Consider the following 25,396-nt stretch of genomic DNA (forward strand, 5'->3'; position numbering starts at 1 on the left):
GTTCTATACAGAAAGAGTGATTGCCCATTGGAATGGGCTGCCTGGGGAGGTGGTGGAGTCGCCATCACTGGAGATTTTCAGGAGAAGACTTGATGGGGTGCTTGGTGCCGTGGGTTAGTTGTTTGGGTGGTGTTGGATTGGTTGATGGGTTGGACGCGATGATCTTGAAGGTCTCTTCCAACCTGGTTTATTCTATGTATTCTATGTATCCCTGTCTCACTTTTTAGTTTCATATTCTTATTTAGCCCATCCATACTTCTGTTTTAGAGTTTCTGCTTTAATCAAAATCATCTACTTGACACAAATTATCACTCCATTCATCACACTATCATAACAAGGAAGAACAAATTCAGGCATAGTAAACAGACCACTGTAAGTTTCAAATCGCCTAAATAACTGTGTTACAGGGACAGTAAACTCAATAAATTCAGATGGGATATTTACAGTGACATTACTATATACCCCATAACCTACAGATCCTAGGCAGTCCTCACCAGACCCCCCAAATGCTGCCTTCACCCAATTCCACAGCTTTTTGGCAAAATATCTACAAACATAAGACTACACTGATGAAACAACCCAATTACAAAGCAACACACCTAAATTAGTTAAGCCTATTATTGAAATGTGTTGGGTTGAAATTGCACACACCCACACCCCCAACTGGCATTTATTCCCAGAGTAAACTGCCCCCCCAGAATACAAAAATCAAACTCAGAACTCAGAAGCAAAATGAAACCATAACAATGATTTATCAGCAGTCCTGGATGACCAAGGAGGTCCTAATGGAATGGAGAATCGCAAATCTGCAAGAAGGGCTGCAGGAAGGATCTGTGCAGCTACAGACCAATCAGTCTGACCACAGTGCCAGGGAAAATCATGGAACAAATCACCACTGCTGGAGGTCTTTAGGAAGAGACTTGATGGGGTGCTTGGTGCCATGGTTTAATTGATTAGATAGTGTTGGATAATAGGTTGGACGTGATGATCTGAATGGTCTCTTCCAACCTGGTCTGATCTATGCTATGCTATGCTGTGCTAATAATTCTGCATGCCATAAAACACCATTTGCAGGATAATCAGGCCATCAGGCCCAGTCAGCAGGGGTTCATGAAGGGCACTTTCTTTAGTGTTACATTTAACACGCATTAATCGGCACCAAGCAAGAGGAAACCCCAGATTTGGCTGGATTTTGAAATTGTTAATTGTCTGAACAAATTTTTGCAACTTGCATGACTGTCAGCAGCTCATTTTCTCAGATGGTTTTGTTAGATGGCTGGTGTCAATGCTCACTGCGGTTACGGTACTATTGCTGCTGAACATATTTAATGATTTATGTGGAAGGTGCACAAGTTCATGTAATTCATCAAAAGAAAAATATATTTTTCAAGTGCTGTTCGTTTTTTTTTAATGATTTTAATGAAATAATTTACATGAGGCAAGATAACTGTCCACAATTTAATGAATTATCACAGTATTATGCACTGCAGAAATACAGTACCATTCCACTTTAAACAAAAATGTCTAGCATGTAGAATGCCATGTATTGTGGTTCTGCCAGGTTATTTGTTTTTCTCTGAAACACCAGGACAAAAAACCCATGCAAATTTCAAAGAAGTCTGTCTGTAAACAAGCTGAGATCAGTGTCAGGCAGACTGATACATTTTAAAATGCTCACTACTGCACAGCTTGGTGAATATTTATGTAAATATTGGTGTAGGTGGGGTTCTCCTGTAGTTTGGACTTGGTAAGTGTAAATGTTTCTGTTTAGTTTGTTACATATGAATTAAACATGGCTGTGAAATACAGATGTTTACAACTTGAACACAGTACCAGAATGAGTTATCATGAAATGGCCTGATACCCTTTCAATGTAGGTATTACACTTCTATGTTTAAATGTTTTCTATCTTAGCAGTTAGAGCAGTGCTCTGTTTTTCTGAAGCCTGCTTATACATATTAATGACATCTGTTCTTCTTGTTTGATCTTCAGTCATCGTCTTCTTATTGTGTTATCTTTTCAATGCAATCACCTATTTCAAATTTTCCACACTTGCCTTTTTTTTCCATCTCACACTGTTTAACTCCTTTAAACTTGAAACAGGTTACTGTAAAGAAGGTCCTTTCTCATCCCTTGAGTGGGGAGAGCTACCACCTGCATATGTTTTAGTCTCTCATCTATCCATCCACACCTCCGCCCCCAATCCCAAGTAGTTTCTCTACTGCTGACAGCTTGCACCTGAGTGACTATTCCTGAGCTACAGATGTAATGGTGGTAGCTAATAACCTCTGAAGGATTTTATTTTATTTGAATTTACTTCCATTTTAAATCTGTATACAGTTTTTCCAGTTTACACTTCAGAAGAGATGCCAGTTCCTTTAGCAAATATGTTGGATATGCACCTGTTTTCACTTCTGCTGGAAGAAAAATACCCGCTGCATATGACAGGCCTCAGGTGTGGCTGGTCGTGTTTTTCAGCTTTCCACTGTTTTGTGGATGACAGATACTGGTTTATGAAACAAAAACTTTTAAAAAACATAACTAGTTTTAATAAACCTGTTTTCTCTGACCCTGGATATTGAATTTTACAGTGTAAGACTTGGGGGGGGGGGAGAAGGGAAGAAGAAGAGAACACTTTACTACTTTGTTAGAAGAGAATTTCTGAGAGGTTAAGCAACGTAGCTCTTATCTGCTACATTAGGCAGTTTCAAGCTTCAGTGGATGTTGAGTTATTGACACAAAACAGAGTTACCTCTCTGAAATGCCATGGGATAAGAGTGGGAAAGTGACTGACTTTTAAACTTGTGGTTTAAGAATCACACCTGTACTAAGAATTCTTGATAATGCAAATACTTGAAACCAGATAGTTTTAGACAGGGTTAATATCCTTACCAAAACAAATACAAAAGAGATCTCATGTACTTGGAAATACTGCTGGTGTCAAAGAGATTTGAGAGAGGAAAGGACAGGAATGGACAGAAAGTTATGAACTTAGAGAGAAGAAAAAAATAAAAAGTCCTGTCTCCTTTTTGTTCCAGATTTAAATATTCTATTTTGAGTTGCATTATGTGAAGGTAGAGCTTACAATGCTCTAAGTGCATAATTTATGTGCATCTTGTCTTCATGTTAAAAAACAGGGTTTGAATTGGAGAATTTAACAGGCGGATTTAGCAGATAGGATGTACTTTGTCTGCTCTTGGCTTGTGTTTATTAATGTTACTGCAGAATTACAGAATATTAGGAGCTGAAAGGGACCTCAAAAGATCATCTGGTCCAACCCCCCTGCCGAAGCAGGATCATCTAGACCAGATCACACAGGAACACATCCAGGCTGGTTTGATGAATATCTCCAGAGAGGCAGACTCCACAGTCCCCTTGGGCACCCTGTTTCAATGGTCTGTCACCATCCCAGCGAAAGAAATTTTCCTCATGTTTCCATGGAACTTCCTATGCCTCATCTTCCACCATTGCCCCTTGTCCTGTCATTGGGCATCACCAAGCAGAGCCGGGCTCCATCCTCTTGGCACTCACATTTACGTATTTATAGATATCATTAAGATCACCCCTCAGGCTCCTCTTCTCCAAGCTAAAGAGCCCCAGCTCCCTCAGTCTCTCCTTGTAAGGAAGATGTTCCACTCAATCATTTTTGTGGCTCTGCGCTGGACTCTTTCAAGCAGTTCCCTGAGGCCCTTCTTGAACTGAGGGGCTCAGAACTGGACACAATATTCCGGATGTGACTTCACCAGGGCAGAGAAGGGGGGGGAGGAGAATTGTCGTCTGCCGTATTGTGAATAGTTAATTGCCAGCTTGTAAGCACACACTGAAGTACAAATATATTTAATTTGTAACATTTTATCAGATCTGTTTAGCATTTCAAAATGTTAACGCTATTCGCTCCCAAAGATGGTTAATTAGTGACACCATCCATAGCTTGTATTGTCATTTTTCCCCCCATAATAAAATTCAGGTACATTTTTTAGCAACTTTTTTTTTTCTCATGCTAACAATGAATGTCTTCTTCCCTGCAGTAAAGCTGTGATGGATCTCTTGGTTGATTTATGCAGCCAGTATCACTTAAATCCATCCCAATATAGTCTTGAACTGAAGTCTTTGGGAGCTCAACAACCTCTGAGTTACAAGCCAAACACTTTGATAGGAGCACTGGATGTGCAGATGGTATTTTTGAAAGAAAAGATTCCTGAAGAGAAGACAAAGCGAACGCTGCCACGGGTTCCTGAGGTTGGTATTCTTTAGGGTTAAAATGGTGTCATGAAATGTCATTTTATTCCTGTGAAAGCAGTTCTTCTAATCTTTGCATCTTCAAACCAGATGAGAAAGGCCTGAGGTTGGCTAAACCTCCTTTAACTCAACTGATTTGCATGAAGACTGGCAGGTGCCAGCATTAAGACAAAATGTTGTGTTGCTTGTGGTTCTTATAAATCTGTTCTTATAAATACCCTTGATTGAAGACTGAGATGGTTGAAATGTGTAGTAGTGGCTCAAATTCACAGTATTGTGAAGATTCAGAAGTAGCCATTTTGCAAATATGTTTGCTGAAATTTTTGTTATTCTACATCAGTATAGCTAGTTACATTGTCCTGCCTTTCAATGTGGTACTTTTAAACCTTCACACATTGTATCTGCCTCCATTTTTTTTCCTTATTCACTTGTTATTGTTAATGTCTCCTTAGTGTCAGGGGAGTTCTGCAGATTTTTAAGTAATACTCTTTGCAATAGTGCATGTGGGGTAAGTTTGCCCAGGAATAATCAAGACAATATGGAAGTCCCCAGTGCTGTTCTCATCTAGCTTTCACAGATGGAACGCTAAGAGCTCGTGGTTTTTCTCCTGCAGAAATCTGTGAGGCTGGTAGTGAACTACCTGAAGACACAGAAGGCTGTGGTTCGAGTTAGTCCAGAGGTGCCTCTCCGCAACATCATCCCAGCTATTTGCGAGAAGTGTGAGGTCAGTCAAGAGCATATTGTTCTTCTGCGAGATGGCATCACTGGGGAGGAGCTGGAGCTTACTAAGTCTTTGGAGGAGCTGGGGATAAAGGAACTGTATGCCTGGGACAGAAAAAGAGGTGAGTTGAGATTGAAAGCATTGGCTGCAGGGTTAGATGATGTGCCAACAGTATTATTGGCAACTTGGGAGCATTTGTGGTTTTGTTCCTTTGAGGCTCAGCTGAAACACCAGTGGCATCTCAATCTGGAGAGCAGCATGGATTTGTTCAGTGAGCTGTGCCCAGGGTGGCAGCCATGACAGCATTGTGCCCAGCCATCCCTGGCTGTTCTTGGGCCCTGTGCCAGGCTGGGCTGGCCCTAAGCAGGGCTCTAGCTGGCCTAGGGCAGGGCAAAAGGAGGAGCTTTGCTCTCTCCTGGTCTCTGCTGCCAGTACAGTTGTACATAACACGTAGACCTCATCTAGGCAGAGCCTGTGCTAAAGGTTGGAGAGAAAGAAAGGAGAGACATGTCATAGCTATGGCAGCTGCAAAAGCTGGAAGGGAGAAGCAGCAGACTAGAGTTTCTGAAAAACATACTGTGGAAGGTTCAGAAGACAGTTCATCCAAAGAGCGAAGTTATTGACAGTTTAATGAAGAGGAGCTAAGAGGTATTTTTATTTCAGTTTTTGTTCTCTTGTTTATTCACTGTCACTTTCGGTTCCCATAGACGATACTGGCAGCTTCTTGGGCTTGAGTTTTATCAGCATTATTGTGCCTTCAAATAGCATAATTATGCAATGTGCTTTAAAATAGACCTGCTTTAAAAATGCACATTGACACACACTACTTTCTTTAAGGTCAGAAAGTGATATTCATTAAAATTTTCCCCAGCAGTTTATCTCAATTTCTATTCACCATCAACACAGTAAATATCCTTATTTATTGTTTAGAGAATGTCAGTCTTGTAGGTGGTGAGTAGCAGGCTTATTTTTTATTTATATAATTACTTATTTATGTTAGCGTTCTGTCTCTTCTTTCTTGGGTAAGTGACAGTTCTGCCTCTGTGTGAGTCAAATTTCATGAGTTTAGACTTTTAAGTAACCTAAATGTCTCCTTTTCCTTTGAATTCTTAGGAAGCTCAAAAAAAAAAGCGGCTGACAACATGTCATAACTCAATTGTATGTTTGTTTGGGTTTTTAAGATGTGTTTACTGTAATTAAGCTAACCATTTTGGAGCAACATATTTGGATGTGCAGACTATGCAACAGGATTCATTCAGCATGGTTCCTGGACAACTTGTAGAGTCATTAGCCTAATCTTTGTGTAGCCGCTTTTCCTTTAAAATGGAAGTGATTGTATGTTTCTAGTGTGGTACTGGTCCTCAGATCTGGTTGTAGCCTGTATAGTCAAACCCAAGACTTTATGTTGGGGCTGGGTTTATAGTGACAAATTATACAATACTAATTGTATGTATTATGTAACCTTCCTACATATTATTTGCAGCAACACTTCCTAGCATGCTGCTCTCTGTATCAGAATATTTTTTTTATATCCTATGCTTTTTTAACCTTTCAGTATACCTTTCATTATGATAAAATCCCTCTGACTCCTGAGTGCATTTCAGCCTTTCTGCCTTCCTTTTATTCTCCACCATTGGTGTCTGGTAAGAATCCTGGTAAATAAGTATAAAATTTACAAAAGGTTTCCTTTATTCCAGCAAATTCCTTCTTCCCATGTTCTCATTGTGATCTCCAAGAGGACTCAGTAACAGTTGCTCAATGAATTGTGCATTGAGCAGATGTCCAGTCTGTTTAGTTATTAGGACAGATTTTTAAAACACGTTCCCACTAACGAGTAAGGCATCAGAGGTGCTGGAAGCACAGGCTGTGCTTGTAAGAGCAGGTTCTGGAAAAACTTTGTACTTGTCAATCTCTCCTTTTCTGAAAGAGAAATACCAAGTGCTGAAGGATTAGTAAAAGAGAAGCTCTGCTGCCACCTGCTTACTTAATTTCATTTCACAGTTGAAGCATCTTCACAAGTGAATCGGGACTAAACACAAATGCTTACAGCAGCAGCTCTACATGTCTGTTGCTGGTCAACATTTTTTTCTCCCTGTAATGTTTAGGAAAACAAGTGCTAGGAATAATTAATGAATATTGTTGCTTAGGGGCAATATTAGAAGTTTAATATGTCTTCTTTTTTCCTTTCCTTGCCTGCCTTTTCCAGTTCCTCCATCAAAAACTCAATCTGAACCTACTCTGAACTATAGAGGTACCGTACAATGCTGCTAAAGGGAAAACTGTCTTTCCCTTCACACTATTTCATGTGTGTTTGCTAGCTGGATCTTCATGAATGTTGTGTAAAATGCTGTGGAGAAACAAAATGTTTTAGATCTGTGTTGTCTTTTGTAAAGTGTTTATGTGCCTCTGCTTTTGGTCAGAACAAGCACAGTTCTGTCCGTACTGCTTCTTCAGTAATTGACATTAAAATCCCAGCGTTAACAAATCCTGTCATTTAACTCTTCTGTGATACACTATGTTTCTTTCAGGATCCCAAGCCTTTTCAGGTGACCTAAAGCATGATTAGATGAGGAATACTAACATTTTAGCAGTCTCTTGCCTTCCAAACTTGGATTGAAAAGTATTTTGAGGTCTATCAGATCTTCCACTGACTTCAGCTTTCATGCAGTAAAACATTTTAATATCAAACCTATGTGTACACATTGGAGAACTCTGAATAGATACAGACTTCTGAATTGCTATGGTAGATAGGGTTTGATTAAACTACATTGTCGCATCTGCTTCTAGTTAAACAGAAGATGTGTAAGTTTATTATATCCTTTCCCCCCACTCAGTCTATTATGTTACCTTGCTTAAATTCTTTATCCTCAAGAAAGGTATGGTTGATTTCTAACTGGCTTTACATCTTTGCATTACTAGCAAAACCAGTGTAACAAAATAGAACTGTGGACATCTTCAAATTTTCATGAAGGCAATCCACCTCCTGTAGTTGACAGCTGTCAAGTGAATCTTAGCTCATGGCCTATTGATTCTTGGCTTCTGATATGCTAGTACTTTTCCCCCTTATCTTAGTCTGTCATAACTTGCCGTGGCTTGCTCTTATACAGCATAGTGTTAAAGAGAATATTTACTGTGTTTATTTCAGAAAAGATAATACAAATTTGTAAAGCTTCCTTCTTGTTTTGAAATGATGTGCTGTGTTCAAAATTCCAGTTTACTAGTTTTATACAGTGTTTAATGGTGAGGTTGATGATTGGCTGGTACCGACAAAAGCTTGCACTAGCCTTTCATCATCGTTATTAATTATTAAAGACTCTGCAGGTAAGGGAATCATGATCCGCACCTAATTGCAGCTCAGCCCTGGGCAGAAAAACAGCAGTTTCTGGCGAAAAAGGATAGGCAGTGGTTAGTATTTGATGAAAGTATTCATTTGTTACTGTATTTTTTTTTTTGCAGTGAATCTGCAGCCTTTCTTAAGGATAGTTTCTCCCTGTTTTCCTCTGAGTTCATCATCTTTACTCTTGTTGTCTGTGAACTACTGTATGTGCTTAACAGCTTCTAACACCTGACGTTTTTTGTTTGCAAGAGTTCTGTGTGAAAATTATGTGCATTGTGTGAATTGCAAATCAGTTTACAGGGGTTCTGGGATGAGGGTTGGTTTTTGTGTGTGAAGTAAACCTTTATTTTGTGTCCAAAGAAAAGTCATTCTTTATTTGCTTCTTAATTTTTGCTAGACAAACATATCTAATATTTACAGGACAAAGCAATTTTTCTCTGTACGTTAAACTTACTATGTGCAAGTGAGATACTCTGATGTGGTTTGAACCAGGGAAATCTACATAGCATGATGCAGCATTCATTAAAAAAAGTGTGAGAGCTTCACAGTCTGTGTGTTGGATGTCAAACCAGTGGATGTTCTCTGTAATGCACATACTTTTCATTTTGCTCATCCAGCTTGGCTGGTGTGGGGAATACTGGGGGAAGGCTGAATGGTCAGAATTCATACAATTACTTAGCTGGTTCAAGGAAGATAGGCATGTTCAAACTCTTACAACCTGAAATGCTTTTAAACTTGCCTCTACCCCCAGCTAAGTAAAAGCACCAAGATAAGAAAAAATCAGCATAACTAGCTTGTTTGAAGTTCTGAGGAGAGCCTTTGTTTCAAGGCAAAGGTCTCTTTTCTCTTCATGTACCTTTATCCTAATCCACATTTAGAGTTTTTCTATTAACTTCACTGTGTTAAGTCAGGCCTGTGAATTGTTAAAAATGGTCACCATCTTTTTATGTTTTTGCCCTTTTTTTTTTTTGATTGGTTGGTGGTTTGGATTTTTTTGTTCTTGGTGGGGGTTTTGGGGGGTTTTGTTTGGTTTGGGTTTTGTGGGTATTTGTTGGTTCGGGGGTTTTGGTTTTTTTCTTCAGTATTACAGTACTTCGTGAGTTCTAAGTGAGACGTCTAACAAGCATTTCTAAAGACAAGCAGCTTAAGCATCTTTTGCCTTTTATTAAGGATGAAATTGTGATTGAAAACTTACTGCAGTGTATTAAATTATTCCATTTGCCTCCATTAGTGTTTGGAACAAACTCGGAACAAATAAAAGTTTGATGAAAAAGAAAGTGCAGTATCTGGCAGTTACTTAGATAATTCGGTTTAGAACATCTCCAGCTCATAAAAAATGCAGCATTAATCCAGGATTTCTTTAAAAATGCTGTTCTTCTGAATGTTTATTTTAGAAGTGTAAAAAATATTCCAATTTAATTTTCAGAACCAAGTCAAAAGGCTTCAGTAAACAATGAAGCAATAGAAAAAGAAAAGACAAGACTTCTGGGGTTATTTAAAACTGATAGAAGAAGCAGCAAGGTAAGTGTTCAATAGTGTACTACCTCACAAAAGAGAGTTATTTTCTTCCCAGAACTATTTTGTCTGTAGGTGGTGGCATTTGTTTGAGACTTACCATCTTGTTATTTTTGTTTTCTTTTAATTTTTCTATTTACTCTTCCCCCCACTCTCCCCCCTGCTTTTTTTTTTAAGCTTTTTGTTTCAGGTAAAGGGTTAGCAGCTGTGCAGACTTTTCAATCAGTACAATATGGTGGAAATAATCAGCTGCTTATTGAAGAAGTCAGATGCATTGATCATTTACTTCTTTTTAAAGTGCTTAAGTTGTTAGCAAAGGGCAGTAGTTTCAAGCAATTTATGTCTACCTACTAGTAGTGCTCTGATTACAAAATGCTTTCATGAAAGAATTGATGCAATGTAGAACAATTAAGATACCAAGCAGAAATTATAATCTGTTTTAAAGCATTTGTATCTTTGGGTATTTCTGTGCAGTCATGCAGTCTGTAAACCAGGGACAGGTGTTGAAGAAATAACCTGCACTACTAAACTGCAGGATCAGTATCTGCTAGGATGCATGTTAGGAATTTTTAATTTTAAGTTTTCAAAGTTAAGATAAAAGCAAAGGAATTTTGTATGAAATAAATCTTCTTCTCTTGAGATGCCTTTATGAAAAATGTGTCATTCATCGCAGAAATTAAATATAGAAAAGCTTTTATTACACAAGGACAGAGAAAAATTACTGAGATTTTACCATGATACTTTTTGCATGCTTGGCTACAAATATCAGTGCCAACTGATTTTGATTGTGAAGTATTGAATACTCCAAGATACCAGAATAAAAAGATAGTTTTCTTCTTTCTAGTTTGAAATGCTGTCCAAGACCTGTGCAATGGGATCATAAACCGTGCGGTACTAAGAAACATATGCTTGTTAATGGACCCATGTTTCGCTTACCCTACCAGGCTTCTCAGTCATGTTCTTAGAACTTGAAAGATTTCCCAAATCTTCATTAGTTGTCTGCCACTTTGATTGTGATCAAATTCAACTTGCTTTTACTGAGAAACAGCTTCCTTTACAGACACAGGGAATTACAGTGTTGAAAAACTGGATGTTGTAGATGACTAGCTGTTCTTAACATCTTATAAAGGAGACATGGAAACTGTATTCTATGAGATAGGAAGTCAGTCACTTAGGAGTCTTTATCCTCCTAAGAAAATACTTTCCATTTAGAAGGGGGAAAAAAGCATAACTGGAGCAATAATCTTGGAAGAATTGAGTAAGCAAGAGCTCAGATGGAGCCTATAGAGCATGCTGCAGGGCTGTACTTCTGTAAGAACCAAATGCGCTGCAATATGCTGATGATTTCTGCATTAAGCTTGTTCTCTGATTATATTTTTTGGAACTTCAGTATGAATTGTTTGCTCTTGGGGCTGATACTCCTGAAGCATCTCACATTTAACTTGTGAAACATTTACACTTGCAACCTTAGAAAAAGTTGCTATGAAGTATCCCAATTCTGTGGTTTCTGCAGTGGGTTTCCAGCAGCTGAGTTTGAGATGAGTATCCCAAGATTTCAAACTCCTTCTCCTGTTGTCTTCCTCATGCTAAGTCAATCATTTTCTTTACTCCAGGAAGGAAGTCATTGTTACCTTTTCAATGCAAACCTCTAGGAGTTTGAACAGAACTTGATGGAAGAATTACTGAAAACAGAAGAGTAGCACAGCACACAGGATCAAGCAGGTGTTCACTAGCCATAATACATCTGTCTTGTTATTGTGGAAGATTTCTAGCCAAAACAGCAGTGAAATTGCTGAACAGACTTAACAGAGTGAATACAAATTAACTAAGTTCTTTTAAGAAAGAACTTGTTAGGTTGGTGAAGGGATTATATGATGGGGTGCCCTGTGATTTTAGGACACTGGGATCAAAGGCCTAGAGTTCCTGGAGAACTCCTCTTTATGTTTATTCCTGTATTTTTCACTCCTCTATAGGACTGAAGTTGGTTCTGCTCATTTGTGGTTTTGTTTTTTTTGTTTGCATTATGATTTGCAGTATTCATCTGTGTGTGTGTATGTTGTCATGCATATTCAATATTTTAAAGCTATTTGACAGGAAGAACTGTCCAAAATCTTGCATGCTTGTAGCACTGCAGAGCTGTAGGCTTTTTCAATGGCAAGGCAATTTCTTTTGCCAGGGAATAAGAGTATTAGCGTGTGCTGCAAACTGTCATGGATCAGGTGTCGCTGCATGCTGCAGGCCTACGCTCAGATTTCCATGCCCACACACATGCCTGCCTTCTTGGCTGGCACACTGCAAGCAACAATTAGATAACAGTCTAACTTTCTGGAGAAAACTTTCTGCTGTATTGAAACACCATGACACAGAATGAAAGCAAGTCCTGTTCTTGTGATTGATACAGATTTGTTGACTATATTTCTTTGGTTAACTTTATACTGTCAGGCTTAATGCCAGATCAGTTATGATCTTGTTCTCTCCATTTTAATTTTATGCTGGCTCAGGTACCCTCTGTTCTTCTGCAGCTGGCATAAAACCTGTAAAAGTGGCATAAGCTCCATGTCTTTTTTTGATGTGAAATGTAGTCATGTGCCTAAGGCTAAATTCAGATCAAGTTGGCACTGCTGAACAATCCAGTAGAGCAGAGGTCCTATGCACACAATCATGGGATCTAGACTTAAGTGAGATGTATGCTCAGTGCACAGAAACAGTCCCGCCATTGATAAGTGGCAGGGAAAAAAAAAATCTGCTTTTTCCCTTGTGTCTGTGGGCACAGCAGAGACTTGCAATCTGGTGCCTGGTGCTACAGGAGTTGCTTGCTACCTGTTTTCCTTCTCACCCCAAAATTTTTCTGTTTCTTATGTTCTTGTTCTTAAATCTTTCTGCTGATGAATTTCTTAGGGCCCTATCTACATCAGATAAATTTTATGCATTACTTCAGAGTTTCTTAGCAGTTTGGTCCAGCACTACTGAGACAGTTTGTCTTGGTTCTGTGATGAGGTTTGTTGCTTTGCTCTGGCATGTTTTTGCTGTTTTGTTTCCTTTGCTGCTGCTGTGTAGGATACTTGTTTGTGTTGCAGACAGAAGAACATTTGAGGATGAACAGGGATTGTGGTGAGGAGGATGTTTTTAGTTCTACATCTACAAGTGAAGGAAGTTTGGATGTAAGTACTAACACAGCTTGTAGATGCTATTGCATTCCTATTAGATCCTGCAGTTTGAATACCCAGAAACCACTACTATTCCTGATGCTTAGCAAAGTAGTAGAAATAGCTTACTTCTTAGCAAGCTTAGTTACATGAATGCACAGTGTGTGTCTTGTTGAAGTTAAAATGTAGTGCACTGTAGAGTCAACACTAAACCATGTCCCTAAGTGCCAGGTGCACATTCCACTTGAACGCCTCCACGGACAGTGACTCCACCACTGCCTTGGGTAGGCAATTCCAGTGTTTGAGAACCCTTTCAGTGAAGAAGTATTTCTTACTATCTAGCCTAAACCTCACCTGGCGCAGCTCGTAACCATTTCCTCTAGTCGTGTTGCTTGTCATCAAACAGAAGAGGCTGGCCTCCTTCTTGCTCCAAATCTCCCTTTGGGTGGTTGTAGAAAGAGATAAGGTCTCCCCTCAGCCTTCTCTTCTCCAGACTGGACAACCCCAGCTGCCTCAGATGCTCCTTGTAGGTCATGTGCTTCAGGCCCTTTACGTGACCCACACGTAAAGAAAGGAGTGCTTGACAGACTACTAAGCCATGAGGATTTAGGTTTCTAATTAGAAAATGTGAATCCTAAATACTTTTGTAAAGGTGTTCTGGTGGATGAGCAATCATTGTAAGTAGTTTGACTTTTTCTTGCTTTTTCAAATTATGTGTCTTTTTGTTATCGTACTTTCAAAACCTGGAAAGTACTCTGTTACTGACATGATAGAAGCCTGAAGTGTGAGGTTCAGCTCTGAATCCCCCTTTCACAAACAGGTATTTGGAAAAGGAATGCTGATCTGCAAAATGCACAGCTCACTAGCCACAGAGAAAGGTTAAGAGTGAAAAAAAGATTAGACAAGCCAGAGAACAAATACCAGATAGAAATGATAAGATTAAAGAAGTCTAAAGGGAGAAACAGATCAAGTAGTGATTGTTAATTTGAAGTTAAAAACACCTAACTGACAAACTGTGAAGACAAAAAATGTTGAGAGCACTATTAAGATTGTTTAGTGAGAGAGCTCTATCAGTATGAAGTCCTAGTAGAAGGTGATGTGAGTGATTGAAATATACTAGGTAGAAGTGTAGAACAACCATCACAAGCTCTGCCAAACTAAAATCATTTTGTGGTTTTATTCACTGCCATTATAAATGAATTTCAATATCTTGATGCTCACGTACTAGAAGAGGAGGAGGAAGAGGAGGAATTCGGAGTGAGGGTATGAAGAAAGGTAGTTCAGATGCTTTCAACTGTCTATTTCACTGTGATGTGGCACTTTCCTTAGAGGAGAGGTATCTCTTAATTTTTGAGGGGAATTTTACAGGGCAAATCATAAATGAGGATGTTTCTTTTCCTCTACAGAAAAGACTTGGACATGTAACCATCTTCTAAAGGCACAGGTGATAGGGAACAAAGGATTACCAAAGAGGCAAAAACATTTTCTTTTTACTCAGTGTCTTAAAGGCAATTAATCTTCCAAGAACAATGTAGCCATTGCTCAGTGTTTACATCCTTCATGTCTGGCTTGATGCCTGTATTCAAATGAGCACCAGTACTGCTGAGGCGTAAGTACCTACTTAGATAAATGTATTGACTTAGTTTCACTGAATTTGGTACTATATTGTAAAATAAGTCTAACAGATCACTCAGTGGCACAGACAGTCCTCCTTTGACCAGGCTCAGCTGGGATTCAAGAAAAAGGTCAATGACTGTGACTTCTTAGGTGAAAAATTCTAAAGTGCTGTAAACTTGACATAGTTGGCACGGATAACTTGTAAAATTCAAGTAGAAAATTAAGTGGAAAGAGAAGTGAAAATGCACTGTATCAGCTTAGTTGTTCCTTATGGGCTAGACTTTAATGATTGTGGATTGTTCTGAGAAATTCTTTACCTCGCTTAGAATCATAGAATTATAGAATTGTCGGGGTTGGGAAGGACCTCAAAGATCACCTAGTTCCAACCCCCCTGTCATGGGCACGGACACTTTCCACTAGACCAGGTTGCCCAGAGCTCCATACAGCCTGGACTTAAAAACTTCCAGGGATGGGGCTTTCACAACCTCTTTGGGCAACCCATTCCAGTATCTCACCACCCTTGTGGTGAAGAACTTCTTCCTAATGTGTAATCTAAATCTACCTTTCTCCAGCTTGGATCCATTTTCCCTAGTCCTATAACTACCCAACATCCTAAAAAGTCCCGCAATAGCTTTCTTGTAGACCCCTTTCAGATACTGTAAGGCCACAAGAAGGTCTCCTCGGAGCTTTCTCATCTTCCAGACTGAACAACCCCCACTCTCTCCGCCTGTCCTCATAGGAGAAGTTGTCCAGCCCTCTGATCATCCTCATGACCCTTCTCTGGACGCATTCCAGCATGTCCATATATTTGTTGTTATAGGAGCTCCAGAACTGGACACAGTACTCCAGGTGAGGCCTCACGAGAGCAGCGTAGAGGAGGAGAATCACCTCCCTTGACCTGCTGGCCACGCTTCTTCTGATGCAGCCCAGGATACAGTTGGCTTTCTGGGCTGCAAGTGTACACTGGAGGCTCATATTGAGCTTCTCATCCATCAGGACCCCCAGGTCCTTTTCTTCAGGGCTGCTCTCAAGCCAGTCCCTGCCCAGCCTGTGTTGGTGCCTGGGATTGCCCTGACCCAGATGCAGGACCTTGCACTTGGTCTTGTTGAACCTCATAAGGTTGTCATGGGACCACCTCTCCAGCCTGTCAAGGTCCCTCTGGATGTCTTCCCTTCCCTCCAGTGTGTCTGCTGCACCACACAGCTTGTTGTCATCAGCAAACTTGCTGAAGGTGCACTCAATGCCACTGTCCATGTCAACAAAAAAGATGTTAAACAAGACTCGTCCCAGCACTGATCCCTGAGGGACTCCACTTGTCACTGGACTCCACTTGGATATGGGCCCATTGTCAGCCGCTCTTTGGGTGTGGCCCTCAAGCCAGTTCTTTGTCCACTGAATGTTCCATCCACCAAACCCATACCAGATTTGGGATCGGGATGTTGTGTGGGACAGTGTCAAAGGCTTTGATCAGGTCCAGGTAAATGACGTCAGTTGATCAGCCTTCCTCTATTAGCGTTGTGACTTTGTCATAGAAGGCCACCAGGTTTGTCAGGCACAATTTGCCCTTGGTGAAGCCATGTTGATTGTACCAAATCATGTCTTTGTTGTTCTTGCCTCAGCAGTACCTCTAGAAGGATCTGCTCCATGATCTTATCGGGCACAGAGGTGAGACTGCCTGGCCTATAGTTCCCTGGGTCATCCTTCTTTCCCTTTTTGAAAATGGGGGTTATGTTTCCCCTTTTCCAGTCAGTGGGGACCTCCCCAGACTGCCATGAGTTTGGGAATATAATACAGAGTGGAGTGACCTCCTCTGCCAGTTCCATCAGTACTTATGGATGTATCCTGTTAGGTCCCATGGACTTGTACACTCTCAGGTTCTTCAGATGGTCACGAAGCTGATCTTCACTGACAAGGGGCAGTTCCTTTGTCCAGCCTTCTCCATTATCTTCTTTGATTTGGGGAGTGTGTCTGGAGCCCTTGCTGGTGAAGGCTGAGGTAAAGAAGTTGTTGAGAACCTCATCCTTCTCCGCATAGCTTGTACCAGTTCACCTGTTCCCTTTCTGAGTAGGTCCACACCTTCCCTTACACAAAGGATATCTGTATTTACTTACTTCAGTGGAATTGAATATCCTTATTCAAATAAGTGATACCTTACATAGCCGTGTGTGTGAAATACACAAATAGAGTTCATTTTATAGAAGTTTCATTGAGCTAAGACAGGGTGGTAGTTGTCCCCCTGTACTCAGCACTGATGAGGCCACACCTTGAGTATTGTGTTCATTTCTGGGCCCCTCACTATAGGAAGGACGTTGAGGTGCTGAAGCATGTCCAGAGAAGGGCAAAAAGGCCTGTGAAGGGCCTGAATGACATGTCCTATGATGACATGTGGCTGAGGGAGCTGGGGTTGTCCAGTCTAGAGAAGAGGAGGCTGAGGAGAGACCTTAGCACTCTCTACCACTACCCGAATGAAGATGGAACAAAGAGGAGACCAGCCTCCTCTTCTTGGTGGCAGGTGACAGGGCTAGCAGAAATCAAGATGTGCAAGGGGAGGTTTATGCTGGGTATTAGTAAATACTTCTTCACTGAAAGCATTATCAAACATTGGAATTTGCCCAGGGCAGTGGTGGAGTCACCATACCTGGAGGTATTTCATCGGTGTGTGGACCTTGTGCTTAGGGACACAGTTTAGTGTTGACTCTTCAGGGCTGGGTCAAAGGTTAAAATGGATAATCTTGAAGGTCTCTTCCAACCAGACATACTCTGTGATTTTATGACTTTTGGCAAAGCTTCACGCAGTAGTGACTTCCTCTTCTGCAACTTCCTCAGGTCTGTTTTCTGTTACTGTTTTGGGTCATCAGAAAGTATTTTGCATTTTCTATGTGGGAATCAAGGCCAAAGTTTCTGATTTACTTCTAAAAGGAAAACAGTTTGCCTTTGCCTTCAGCATAGTGCCAGGACATATGCTGGCTAGATCAGAAAAAAATTTCTTGCCTATAAGGAAATAGACAACTTCTGAAGTACTACTGAGGTAAGGGCAGGAACTTCAGTATGCTTAGTTTAAATCCTTTTCTCATTATGTGGTGATGTGCACTGAATTGCAGAAAAGTAATGGTCTGTTCTCTATGTTAATTGAGGTTTTTGTTGAAAACTGAGTGTATTCTAAATTAAGCAGTAATTTTCTCTTAATCTGTTCCAATTTTGTGCTAAGCAGATGAGCTTTATATCCAGGTTAACTTCTCACAACTCAGATGCTATTGAAATACACTGGTGTATAAATGCAACATACAAATAAAGCAGTTGGAGCTGCAGCAGAGTTAACTGTATTCCACATTTTGTGTGCCCAAGGCAGAAAGTCAGAGCAGGAATTCAGAACAGCTAGGGCAAGAAACATACTTTAAGTAATCTCTGCCGCTTGGTGTCACTGTCCTCAAACAGTTGATCCAGATCAAACCTGGTATTTGGAACGCAGTACTAAAATTAGCTGGTTTTATTTTTAAGGCCATTGTGTTTTCATAAATCAAGAGCTAAAAAACACATCCCAAGCATAGTTCTGATGTGGACTTTGTTTATGTAATAAATCAGCTCGGGAATAAAATATTTAGAAGTGCAGCCAGGGGCACTTACGAGAGGATTTAAAACTTCAGCACAAAGTTTTATCACACAAAGTTTCCCTGGTTCAAACAGGGCTTCAGCAGAACTATGTTAGAGGATTTTCCTCAGGACTGGTTGTTTAAAAATCTCCTTTTCAGTGAATGTCTGAATATTGGTGTCAGTCGTAAGAGAATCAGTGAACCTCAATCAAGCAAATCAGTAGGTCTCCGAGTTGTGAATCTGTCATGGCCATTATTATATATGTCAATTAACAACATGATTGGGGGAAAACAATGGCATTTTAAATTCATAGCAGTTATGAGATACCTTTAGGTTATGTGGGGTTTTGTTTTGGTTGGGTGGGTTTTTTTGGGGGGGGGGGTTGTTGTGGGTTTTGGGGGGTTTTAGTGGTGGTGGGATTTTTGTGGGTTTTTTTGTTTGGGTTTGGTTTGGTTTGGGTTTTGGTTTGTGTTGTGGGGGTTTTTTTTGGGGGGGTAGAGTTGGTTTTTTTTTCATAGTATAATGGTGAAATGATGTTCAATAAGAAAAATACTGTGCTAATGTATGAAAATGCTCACCAGGAATTCTGGGCCATTGGTAACCTTGGCAGCCACTTCTTAAATGATGAGAGCAACTGTATCCCCTGTACAGGCTTTAAAAACATTACATTATTTACTTTTTGAGGGTCTTGTTTGCTCTTAATGTACTATAATTTTTATGCCCTCATTGATGATAGCAGTTGTATCATTCACAGTATCACATAGAATTATTGAGGCTGGAACAGACCTCTGAGATCATCAAGTCCAGCCTATGACCTAACACCACTCACCTCCATCCCTGGAAAAACGATGGAGCAGCTCTTCTGGAGGTCATCTCTAAGCACCTGGAAGAGAAGAAGGTTATCAGGAGTAGTCATCATGGATTTACCAAGGGGAAATAATTATTGCCTAATCTGATAGCATTCTGTGATGTTGTAACTGAATGGGTAGATGCAGGACAACTAGTGAATGTAGTCTACCTTGGCCTTGGAAGGCTTTTGACACTATGTCCCATACCATCCTTGTGAGCAATCTCAGGAAATGGGGGACAGAAGAACAGACAGTGAGATGGATTAGGAACTGGTTACACAATAGAGTGCAAAGAGTGGTGGTCAATGGTGCCAGGTCCAGCTGGAGAACTGTAACTAGTGGAGTCCTCCAGGGATCAATGCTGGGTCCAGTCCTGTTCAACATCTTCATCAATGACATTGATGAGGGGACAGAATGTCTGCTTAGCAAGTTTGCTGATGATACCAAACTGGGAGGCTTGGCTGATACACCTGAAGGCTGTGTGGCCATTCAGCAAGACCTGGACAGACTGAGAACTGGGCTGAGAGGAACCTAATGAGGTTCAACAAGGATAAGTGCGGAGTCCTGCACCTGGGAAGGATAATAAACTGCACCAGCGCACATTAGGAGGGATCTGTTTGGGAGAGTCCAACAGAAGGCTGCAAGGATGATGAAGGGACTGGAGTACTGCCCTATGAGGAGAGGCTGAGAAACCTGGGGCTGTTCAGCCTGGAGAAGAGAAGACTGAGAGGGGATTTAACAAATGTTTATAAATATCTGAGGTCTGGGTGTCCAGAGGGAGGGGACAGACTGCTCAGTTGCGCACTGTGATAGGAGTATGTGACTTATGAGGTAATGCTGAGAGACTGGGGCTGTTTAGTCTGGAGAGGAGAAGACTGAGGGGGGACCTTGTGATCCTGTGACTAGACCATGTCATTAAGTGCCACATCCAATCTTTCCATCAACACCTCCATGGATGGTAACTCCACCACCTCCCTGGGCAGTCAACTCCAGTGTTTAATTACCCTTTCTATGAGGAAGTGCTTCCTAACATCCAACCTAAACCTCCCCTGGCACACCTTCAGGCCATGCCCTCTGGTCTGGTCACAAGTTGCCTGGGAGAAGACCCTGACCTTACTACAACTTCCCTTCAGGTAGTTGTAGAGTGTAAATAGGTCCCCCCTCATGATAATGCTTTGCCAGTTCAAAAGTGGTTGGAAAGAAGGGTTGGGCACAGTTATGCGAAAATGATTGGAAATGTGATTTCTCTTCAGCTATGTGAGGTGCCAGGTGATCAGTTAATGCTATCTGCTGTCAAGGATTTCACCTCATGTGGCCAGGTACTGTTTAGTGCAGTAGGAATAAGAATGCTGTCCATGTTAAGTAATTATGGAATGTAACAGTCATCTACTCCTAATATTTCCTTTTGTCTGACAACCACATTCACTTCAAATTCCCTTTTTCATGTTTTTGCTTCTGAGTCTCCTGGCAGTGCCACACCAAACTGGCTTGTGACTGGCACTTGGAGAATTCCAATAGGTAGCAAAAATGACAGTAATCATCTTCTTGTCTGCTGAAGACAGGGCAAGAAATAATGTGTTTTATATAGAGTAATAAAAATTTAACATAGATGCTAGAGGAGAAAAATATGTGATTGCAAGGAGATTTCACAAGGGACCAGGTTCTTAGAGACTTAAATTCTTACCATCACCTAATCTGTAAAACCTCCAAAAATGTCCAGGGGATGAGCTACACACTTGATACTCTTACATAATATAATCAGCTTTTTCTTACATTATGTGATAGAAGGTAAGAGCTTCAAACGGTGGCTGCCTGATACCAGACTTTAATTTCTTGCTCCAAAGCATGACGTTACTAGACCTCTTCAAAGAAAATGTCCTTGGAATTAATGCAAAGAAATAATCCAAAACATAAAAATCTCAGAACCAGCTGAACTACTCTGGGTAAAAGAAAAAGAAAAAGCCCGAGGCAGACACCTGGAATGGAAGTTCTCTGCAGCTATGGCTAAAGCATGGTAAAGTTACAAGCTATTAAAGCCAGTATCTGGTGAAGAGACATGGTGGCTGACCCCTATTATGCCTGTGCTTCTTAGCTTGTACCTACCACAGGGTTGCCAGCATCATGCATTCAAAACCCACTTGTCAGCAGTTGCCCTCCACCACATAAAAATGGCTTGAGATCATGAGTTTTGAAAACAAGTCATTCAGGGTGGATGTCCTCTCCTTTCATTTGCCCTCTGAGAATTAGGTTTGCAGAGGTCATGTTTCTAAACATTTTTTTTTTTTTTAAATTATGGAGGTTTTATTGAAAAAATACTGTCCCATAGTCATTGTTTGCTAGAACCTGTACCTTTGTGTAAAACTGCATGGCTCAGAGTAAAAGCATGACACTGCACTGCATTCAAGTTGTTGCTATTAAAAAGACAACTTGGAAATTTCACTTTCTGCAGTGGTTTTTTGCAGGACATTTTGAAGGAGATATTCTCAAGTAACACTTTGAGATGAACAGAGAGAAATGGATCATGTTGAATTGACAGGGCATGAGTAAATCCATACCTACAAAAAAGTTGGACACATCTATGCCTCTCAATGCCTGTTTTAAATACCCAGCAGTGTGGGCTGTTGGACACTGGACCTAAGAATCCCAGAGTGGGATTTCCCAAGGTTTGAAGCCACTGAAATCTGTACAGCAAGAGCTGTACATTGAACTCTGTCCTTTCCCCATCTGCAACCTGCCTCAGATCAAGATTGAAACATTGATTCAGCTGCTAGATTTAGGTATTTAAAGCTTTTACTCTAAAAGCTTGCAACCGACCAGTACTACCCAAAATGAGAGCGAAGTTCAGTTCTCTTCTTTGCCTTTAGAGATACCAGCCAATCTTCTATCTCTCTCAGGACCATTAATTAAGAGAATTATTTCCTCCTTTGCAAAGAAAACCAAAATACTTGCTGGACTGGAGACTGCCTGGAACAAAGCCGTGAGGTATTCTTGATGTGGGAAGCACCCTTTTGTAGAAATACCCAAATATTCAGTGACTCAGAGAGAGCAAAAGCAAGCTTAACTATTCAGACAAGTAGCAACTTAAGTGTGGTGGCAGCTCTGGGTTCCAGTGTCAGCACCAGAGATGTTTTTCTGTTTTATGCTAAGGAGAAGTTAGATCCAGCCTACAAGTAGTCACTGAAACTACAACTGGAGGAGCCAAATGACTGTTGCTCCCTGCCCAGACAAGTGCCTAATCTTGGTGTCTTTATTCATGTCCTTGAACAGAGTATAGTCTGAGTATAGGGGGAAGTTCGTTTCTTTCTAACTAGATGTTTTTGAACTTGGATTTACCATGTTCTTACAGAATCATTGCACTTGGGACAGAGGAGAGAACAAGACAGGAAAGAAATAGTTTAGCTCCTTACTAGCAGCTGCATTACTGGGGGACCCAGGTTTCTTCATTATGCTTTAAGTGTACCACTGGCTGATTTAAGAGCTTTGCCTGTTTTTTGGATACTGATGGCATTTAAACAGGAGGTTCGAAATATGGTTTATCTGCAGTTTTCACGCTCAGCACGGCCGAAAGTGGATTCAGGCACCAAATGTGGGTAGGCGCATCTGGAGGGTGTGTCAGGCTTACTGAAAAAAAAGCACAAAGCAGTGTGAGTTAGGGAGGCTCAACCTACCATGAGCGCAGTAAGTTAGGCTAGCGTGAAGCTTTCAGAGCTGAGCTGCATGGCATCCTTCTCTGTACTGTGGATGTTCCCAGTCGGTCTGGTAGTTGGCTCAGATATCTCCCTTGGATGTTTAATTAACAGACCTGATGACACACCCTTAACCATCCAAATCCTTTTATGTCTGATTCATCTTTTGTTACTGATTTCACTGAAATGTTCTGAAGTTAACTCACTGGAAAAAATACAATAATGTGGCAGCTAATAAGACCAATGACTTTTAATTTGCATTAATAAAAGGACATTAAGAAAGCAAACAAAGACAAACTTGAATTCCATCTGAGATTTCTCTGGTGGCATCTCAACCGCTCAGGCTTTGCTTCTTTGGTATTTAATATTAGCAGAGCCCCTTAATAGTGTATAATAGCCTTATAATTCATATTCAGTCATAATTCATTCAGCATACTGTTCTTAGTGTAACCTCCAAGCATGCAATGCTGTGGAAAATACCAGCTTTAAAGAAAAGTTTATCCCATCATCAGGCATTTTTGCAATTAGATAAAGCAGAGATGTGGTCCCTTAACAAACTCTTTCACATATTTCTGTGTACACAAAATGCTTTTTATATTTAGTATTGGGATGGTCTGGGAAGGAGTCAGGGAATTGTTAATTCCACTGCAAAGTATATTTTTGTTTGAGTTAATGGTATTATCAAGCTTTGCAAATGTACCTACTGTAGTGAAAGGATCAGTGTGTATTTATGCCAGTGCCCTTTACAAAAGCCCTTTACATGGCTAATTGTTTGTCATTGAATCCATATTTCTAGCATGCATATTTCTAACTATTTTTTTTTGGACAGCAGCACTTGGTTTTTTTGTGGCATAGCTGAATCACGTGTAACCATAGATTTATTATATCAGTCTGAAATATGTTATTCCCACATGTGTATTTTAGATCCAGTGAAGATTTTCAGCACCAGTTAAGGTATAATTTCTTTTCTTTTGCAAACCATTTCTGAAGCATGAGCACTAATAGGATTTGATTCTTTTCCAGCCTCTTCTGTGGACAGTGAATACTCAATTTCATTAAAACTTGTGGCAAACAATAACATTTCTTTTAATTAGATGATCTCATGATTTCCACACATATTTGTTCTGTGCATTATTTTTCGCTGGCAAAACTGAGCTGCTTGGTAGCGTGTGAAACCATACGTCTCAATAACATCTTATAGCAGGTGAGAAAGGATTTGCAAAACAACATTTGCTGACAGGACAGACTTCACATTACTTTGATGGGGAAGTTTTCCTGAGTAAATTTTATGGCTTAGTGTTCTCATGCAAAGTCAAATGTGCATGAGGCTTAGCAAGCCTTACCGGTCTCCCTTTAACTCAGAGGGAGTTGTGTGTATGAAGCACAGACTGTGTATCACTAAGTACTGTTTCTGCTGCTCACTTGTTCATTGCTACAGAAAGAGGCCTAATGCCTGTAGTCTCTATAGCTGTATCACATTCTTCTTTTTTGATAAACAACTGTGAAATTAGGTTTAATCAGTCTTTTACGTGCATCTCCAACGCTGGCCTCCCCTTTGAGCTCAGTGGATGTGATTGAAAATAATTTCAGACACTGCTTTTTTCTCTTACTCTCCAGTGTTAAATGTTTTACTGAAATTCTCAGCAACATTTTGGGAGGCAAGTTGAAGAGGGAAAAGTGTGACAAATACCTGCTGGTGTATTTAAAGACTTTTACAGCAGCATAAAGTAGTAATAGCTTCAGTCAGATCCACTTTCTGGAATTTTTCTTGTTAAGGTTTTTTCAGATATAATTTACACTTCTAAATAGATCTCAAAATACTTGGGGAAACTAAGGAAAGTATTTCTTGTTTTACAAATGGTCATCTGGAAGGACAGGAGAGAAAGCAGATCAAGGCAAGAGCAAAGTCCTGCAAGGCTCTTAAACGGGTGAGCAGCTGTAGACATTGGACCACTGACTTTTCCAGTGCCATAGCAAGCGCTTGTTTAAGTGTTTTGTTGGTTCATTATCTCAGTGATCTGGAGAGAGAGCCAGGTGTGACTGATGTCTGGGACATGAGCTGTGTAGGCAGTCTCTGAGTACACTGGCACAGCAAGCTGTAGATATTACCAGTAGATTTATGATTGTTAGTGTTTAGTTCCCCCTCCTCTGATTCTAATATTTTCTTTATTCCATCCCAGCAAATGTGCAGGCACACATCTTGATTTTAATCTCTTCTACCTAGGTTCAACACAGAAAGGGTCTGATTTCATTGAATCTCGTTCTGATTTACAGTTGTTTGCATTGGACGAAAGTCAGGCCAGTAAAGTGCACTGTGGAGGTTCACCTTGTAAAAACCTAGTGTCAGTGGAACTGACAGAAGGGGGAAGGGAAGAAGAAACATTTAAGAGTATGTATTAATCAAGAATTCCAGCAGCAAGGCTCTTCTTGCCTTGATTCTGGCAAGTGTACAGATGAGAGATAGTGTGCAGACCGTTTCTGCACAAACAGAAAGCTCTTCAAATGTAAACATTTGAGCAGCTGGCATGGGAGATTAGTGCAGCAACGGTGGATGGGGGGCTGGGGGTAATAGTGAATAGTGGCGCTGTCTAAATTTAACAAACGTTAAACAAGTTCCTTGTTCTAGTTGAAGGGTTACAGGTCAGAAAGACAATATCAAAATACTGGCAATTGTACAAGTCAGACAGAGTCCTTAA

At 40.5% G+C, this 25,396-nt stretch overlaps 1 protein-coding gene across 1 annotated transcript in view; it reads left to right on the forward strand.

Annotated features, from left to right (window-relative positions):
• COBL (cordon-bleu WH2 repeat protein) overlaps positions 1-25,396 on the forward strand; it is a 161,778-nt gene that overhangs the window by 49,284 nt on the left and 87,098 nt on the right. The window contains exons 3-7 of the mRNA XM_054164038.1: positions 4,029-4,239; positions 4,853-5,081; positions 7,167-7,211; positions 9,724-9,818; positions 12,890-12,973. Of these exons, the coding sequence (XP_054020013.1) occupies positions 4,029-4,239; positions 4,853-5,081; positions 7,167-7,211; positions 9,724-9,818; positions 12,890-12,973 (664 nt within the window). The remainder of the gene's footprint in view (positions 1-4,028; positions 4,240-4,852; positions 5,082-7,166; positions 7,212-9,723; positions 9,819-12,889; positions 12,974-25,396) is intronic.

Source organism: Dryobates pubescens, chromosome 9 (genome assembly GCF_014839835.1).
Source record: "Dryobates pubescens isolate bDryPub1 chromosome 9, bDryPub1.pri, whole genome shotgun sequence".
NCBI lineage: Eukaryota > Metazoa > Chordata > Aves > Piciformes > Picidae > Dryobates > Dryobates pubescens.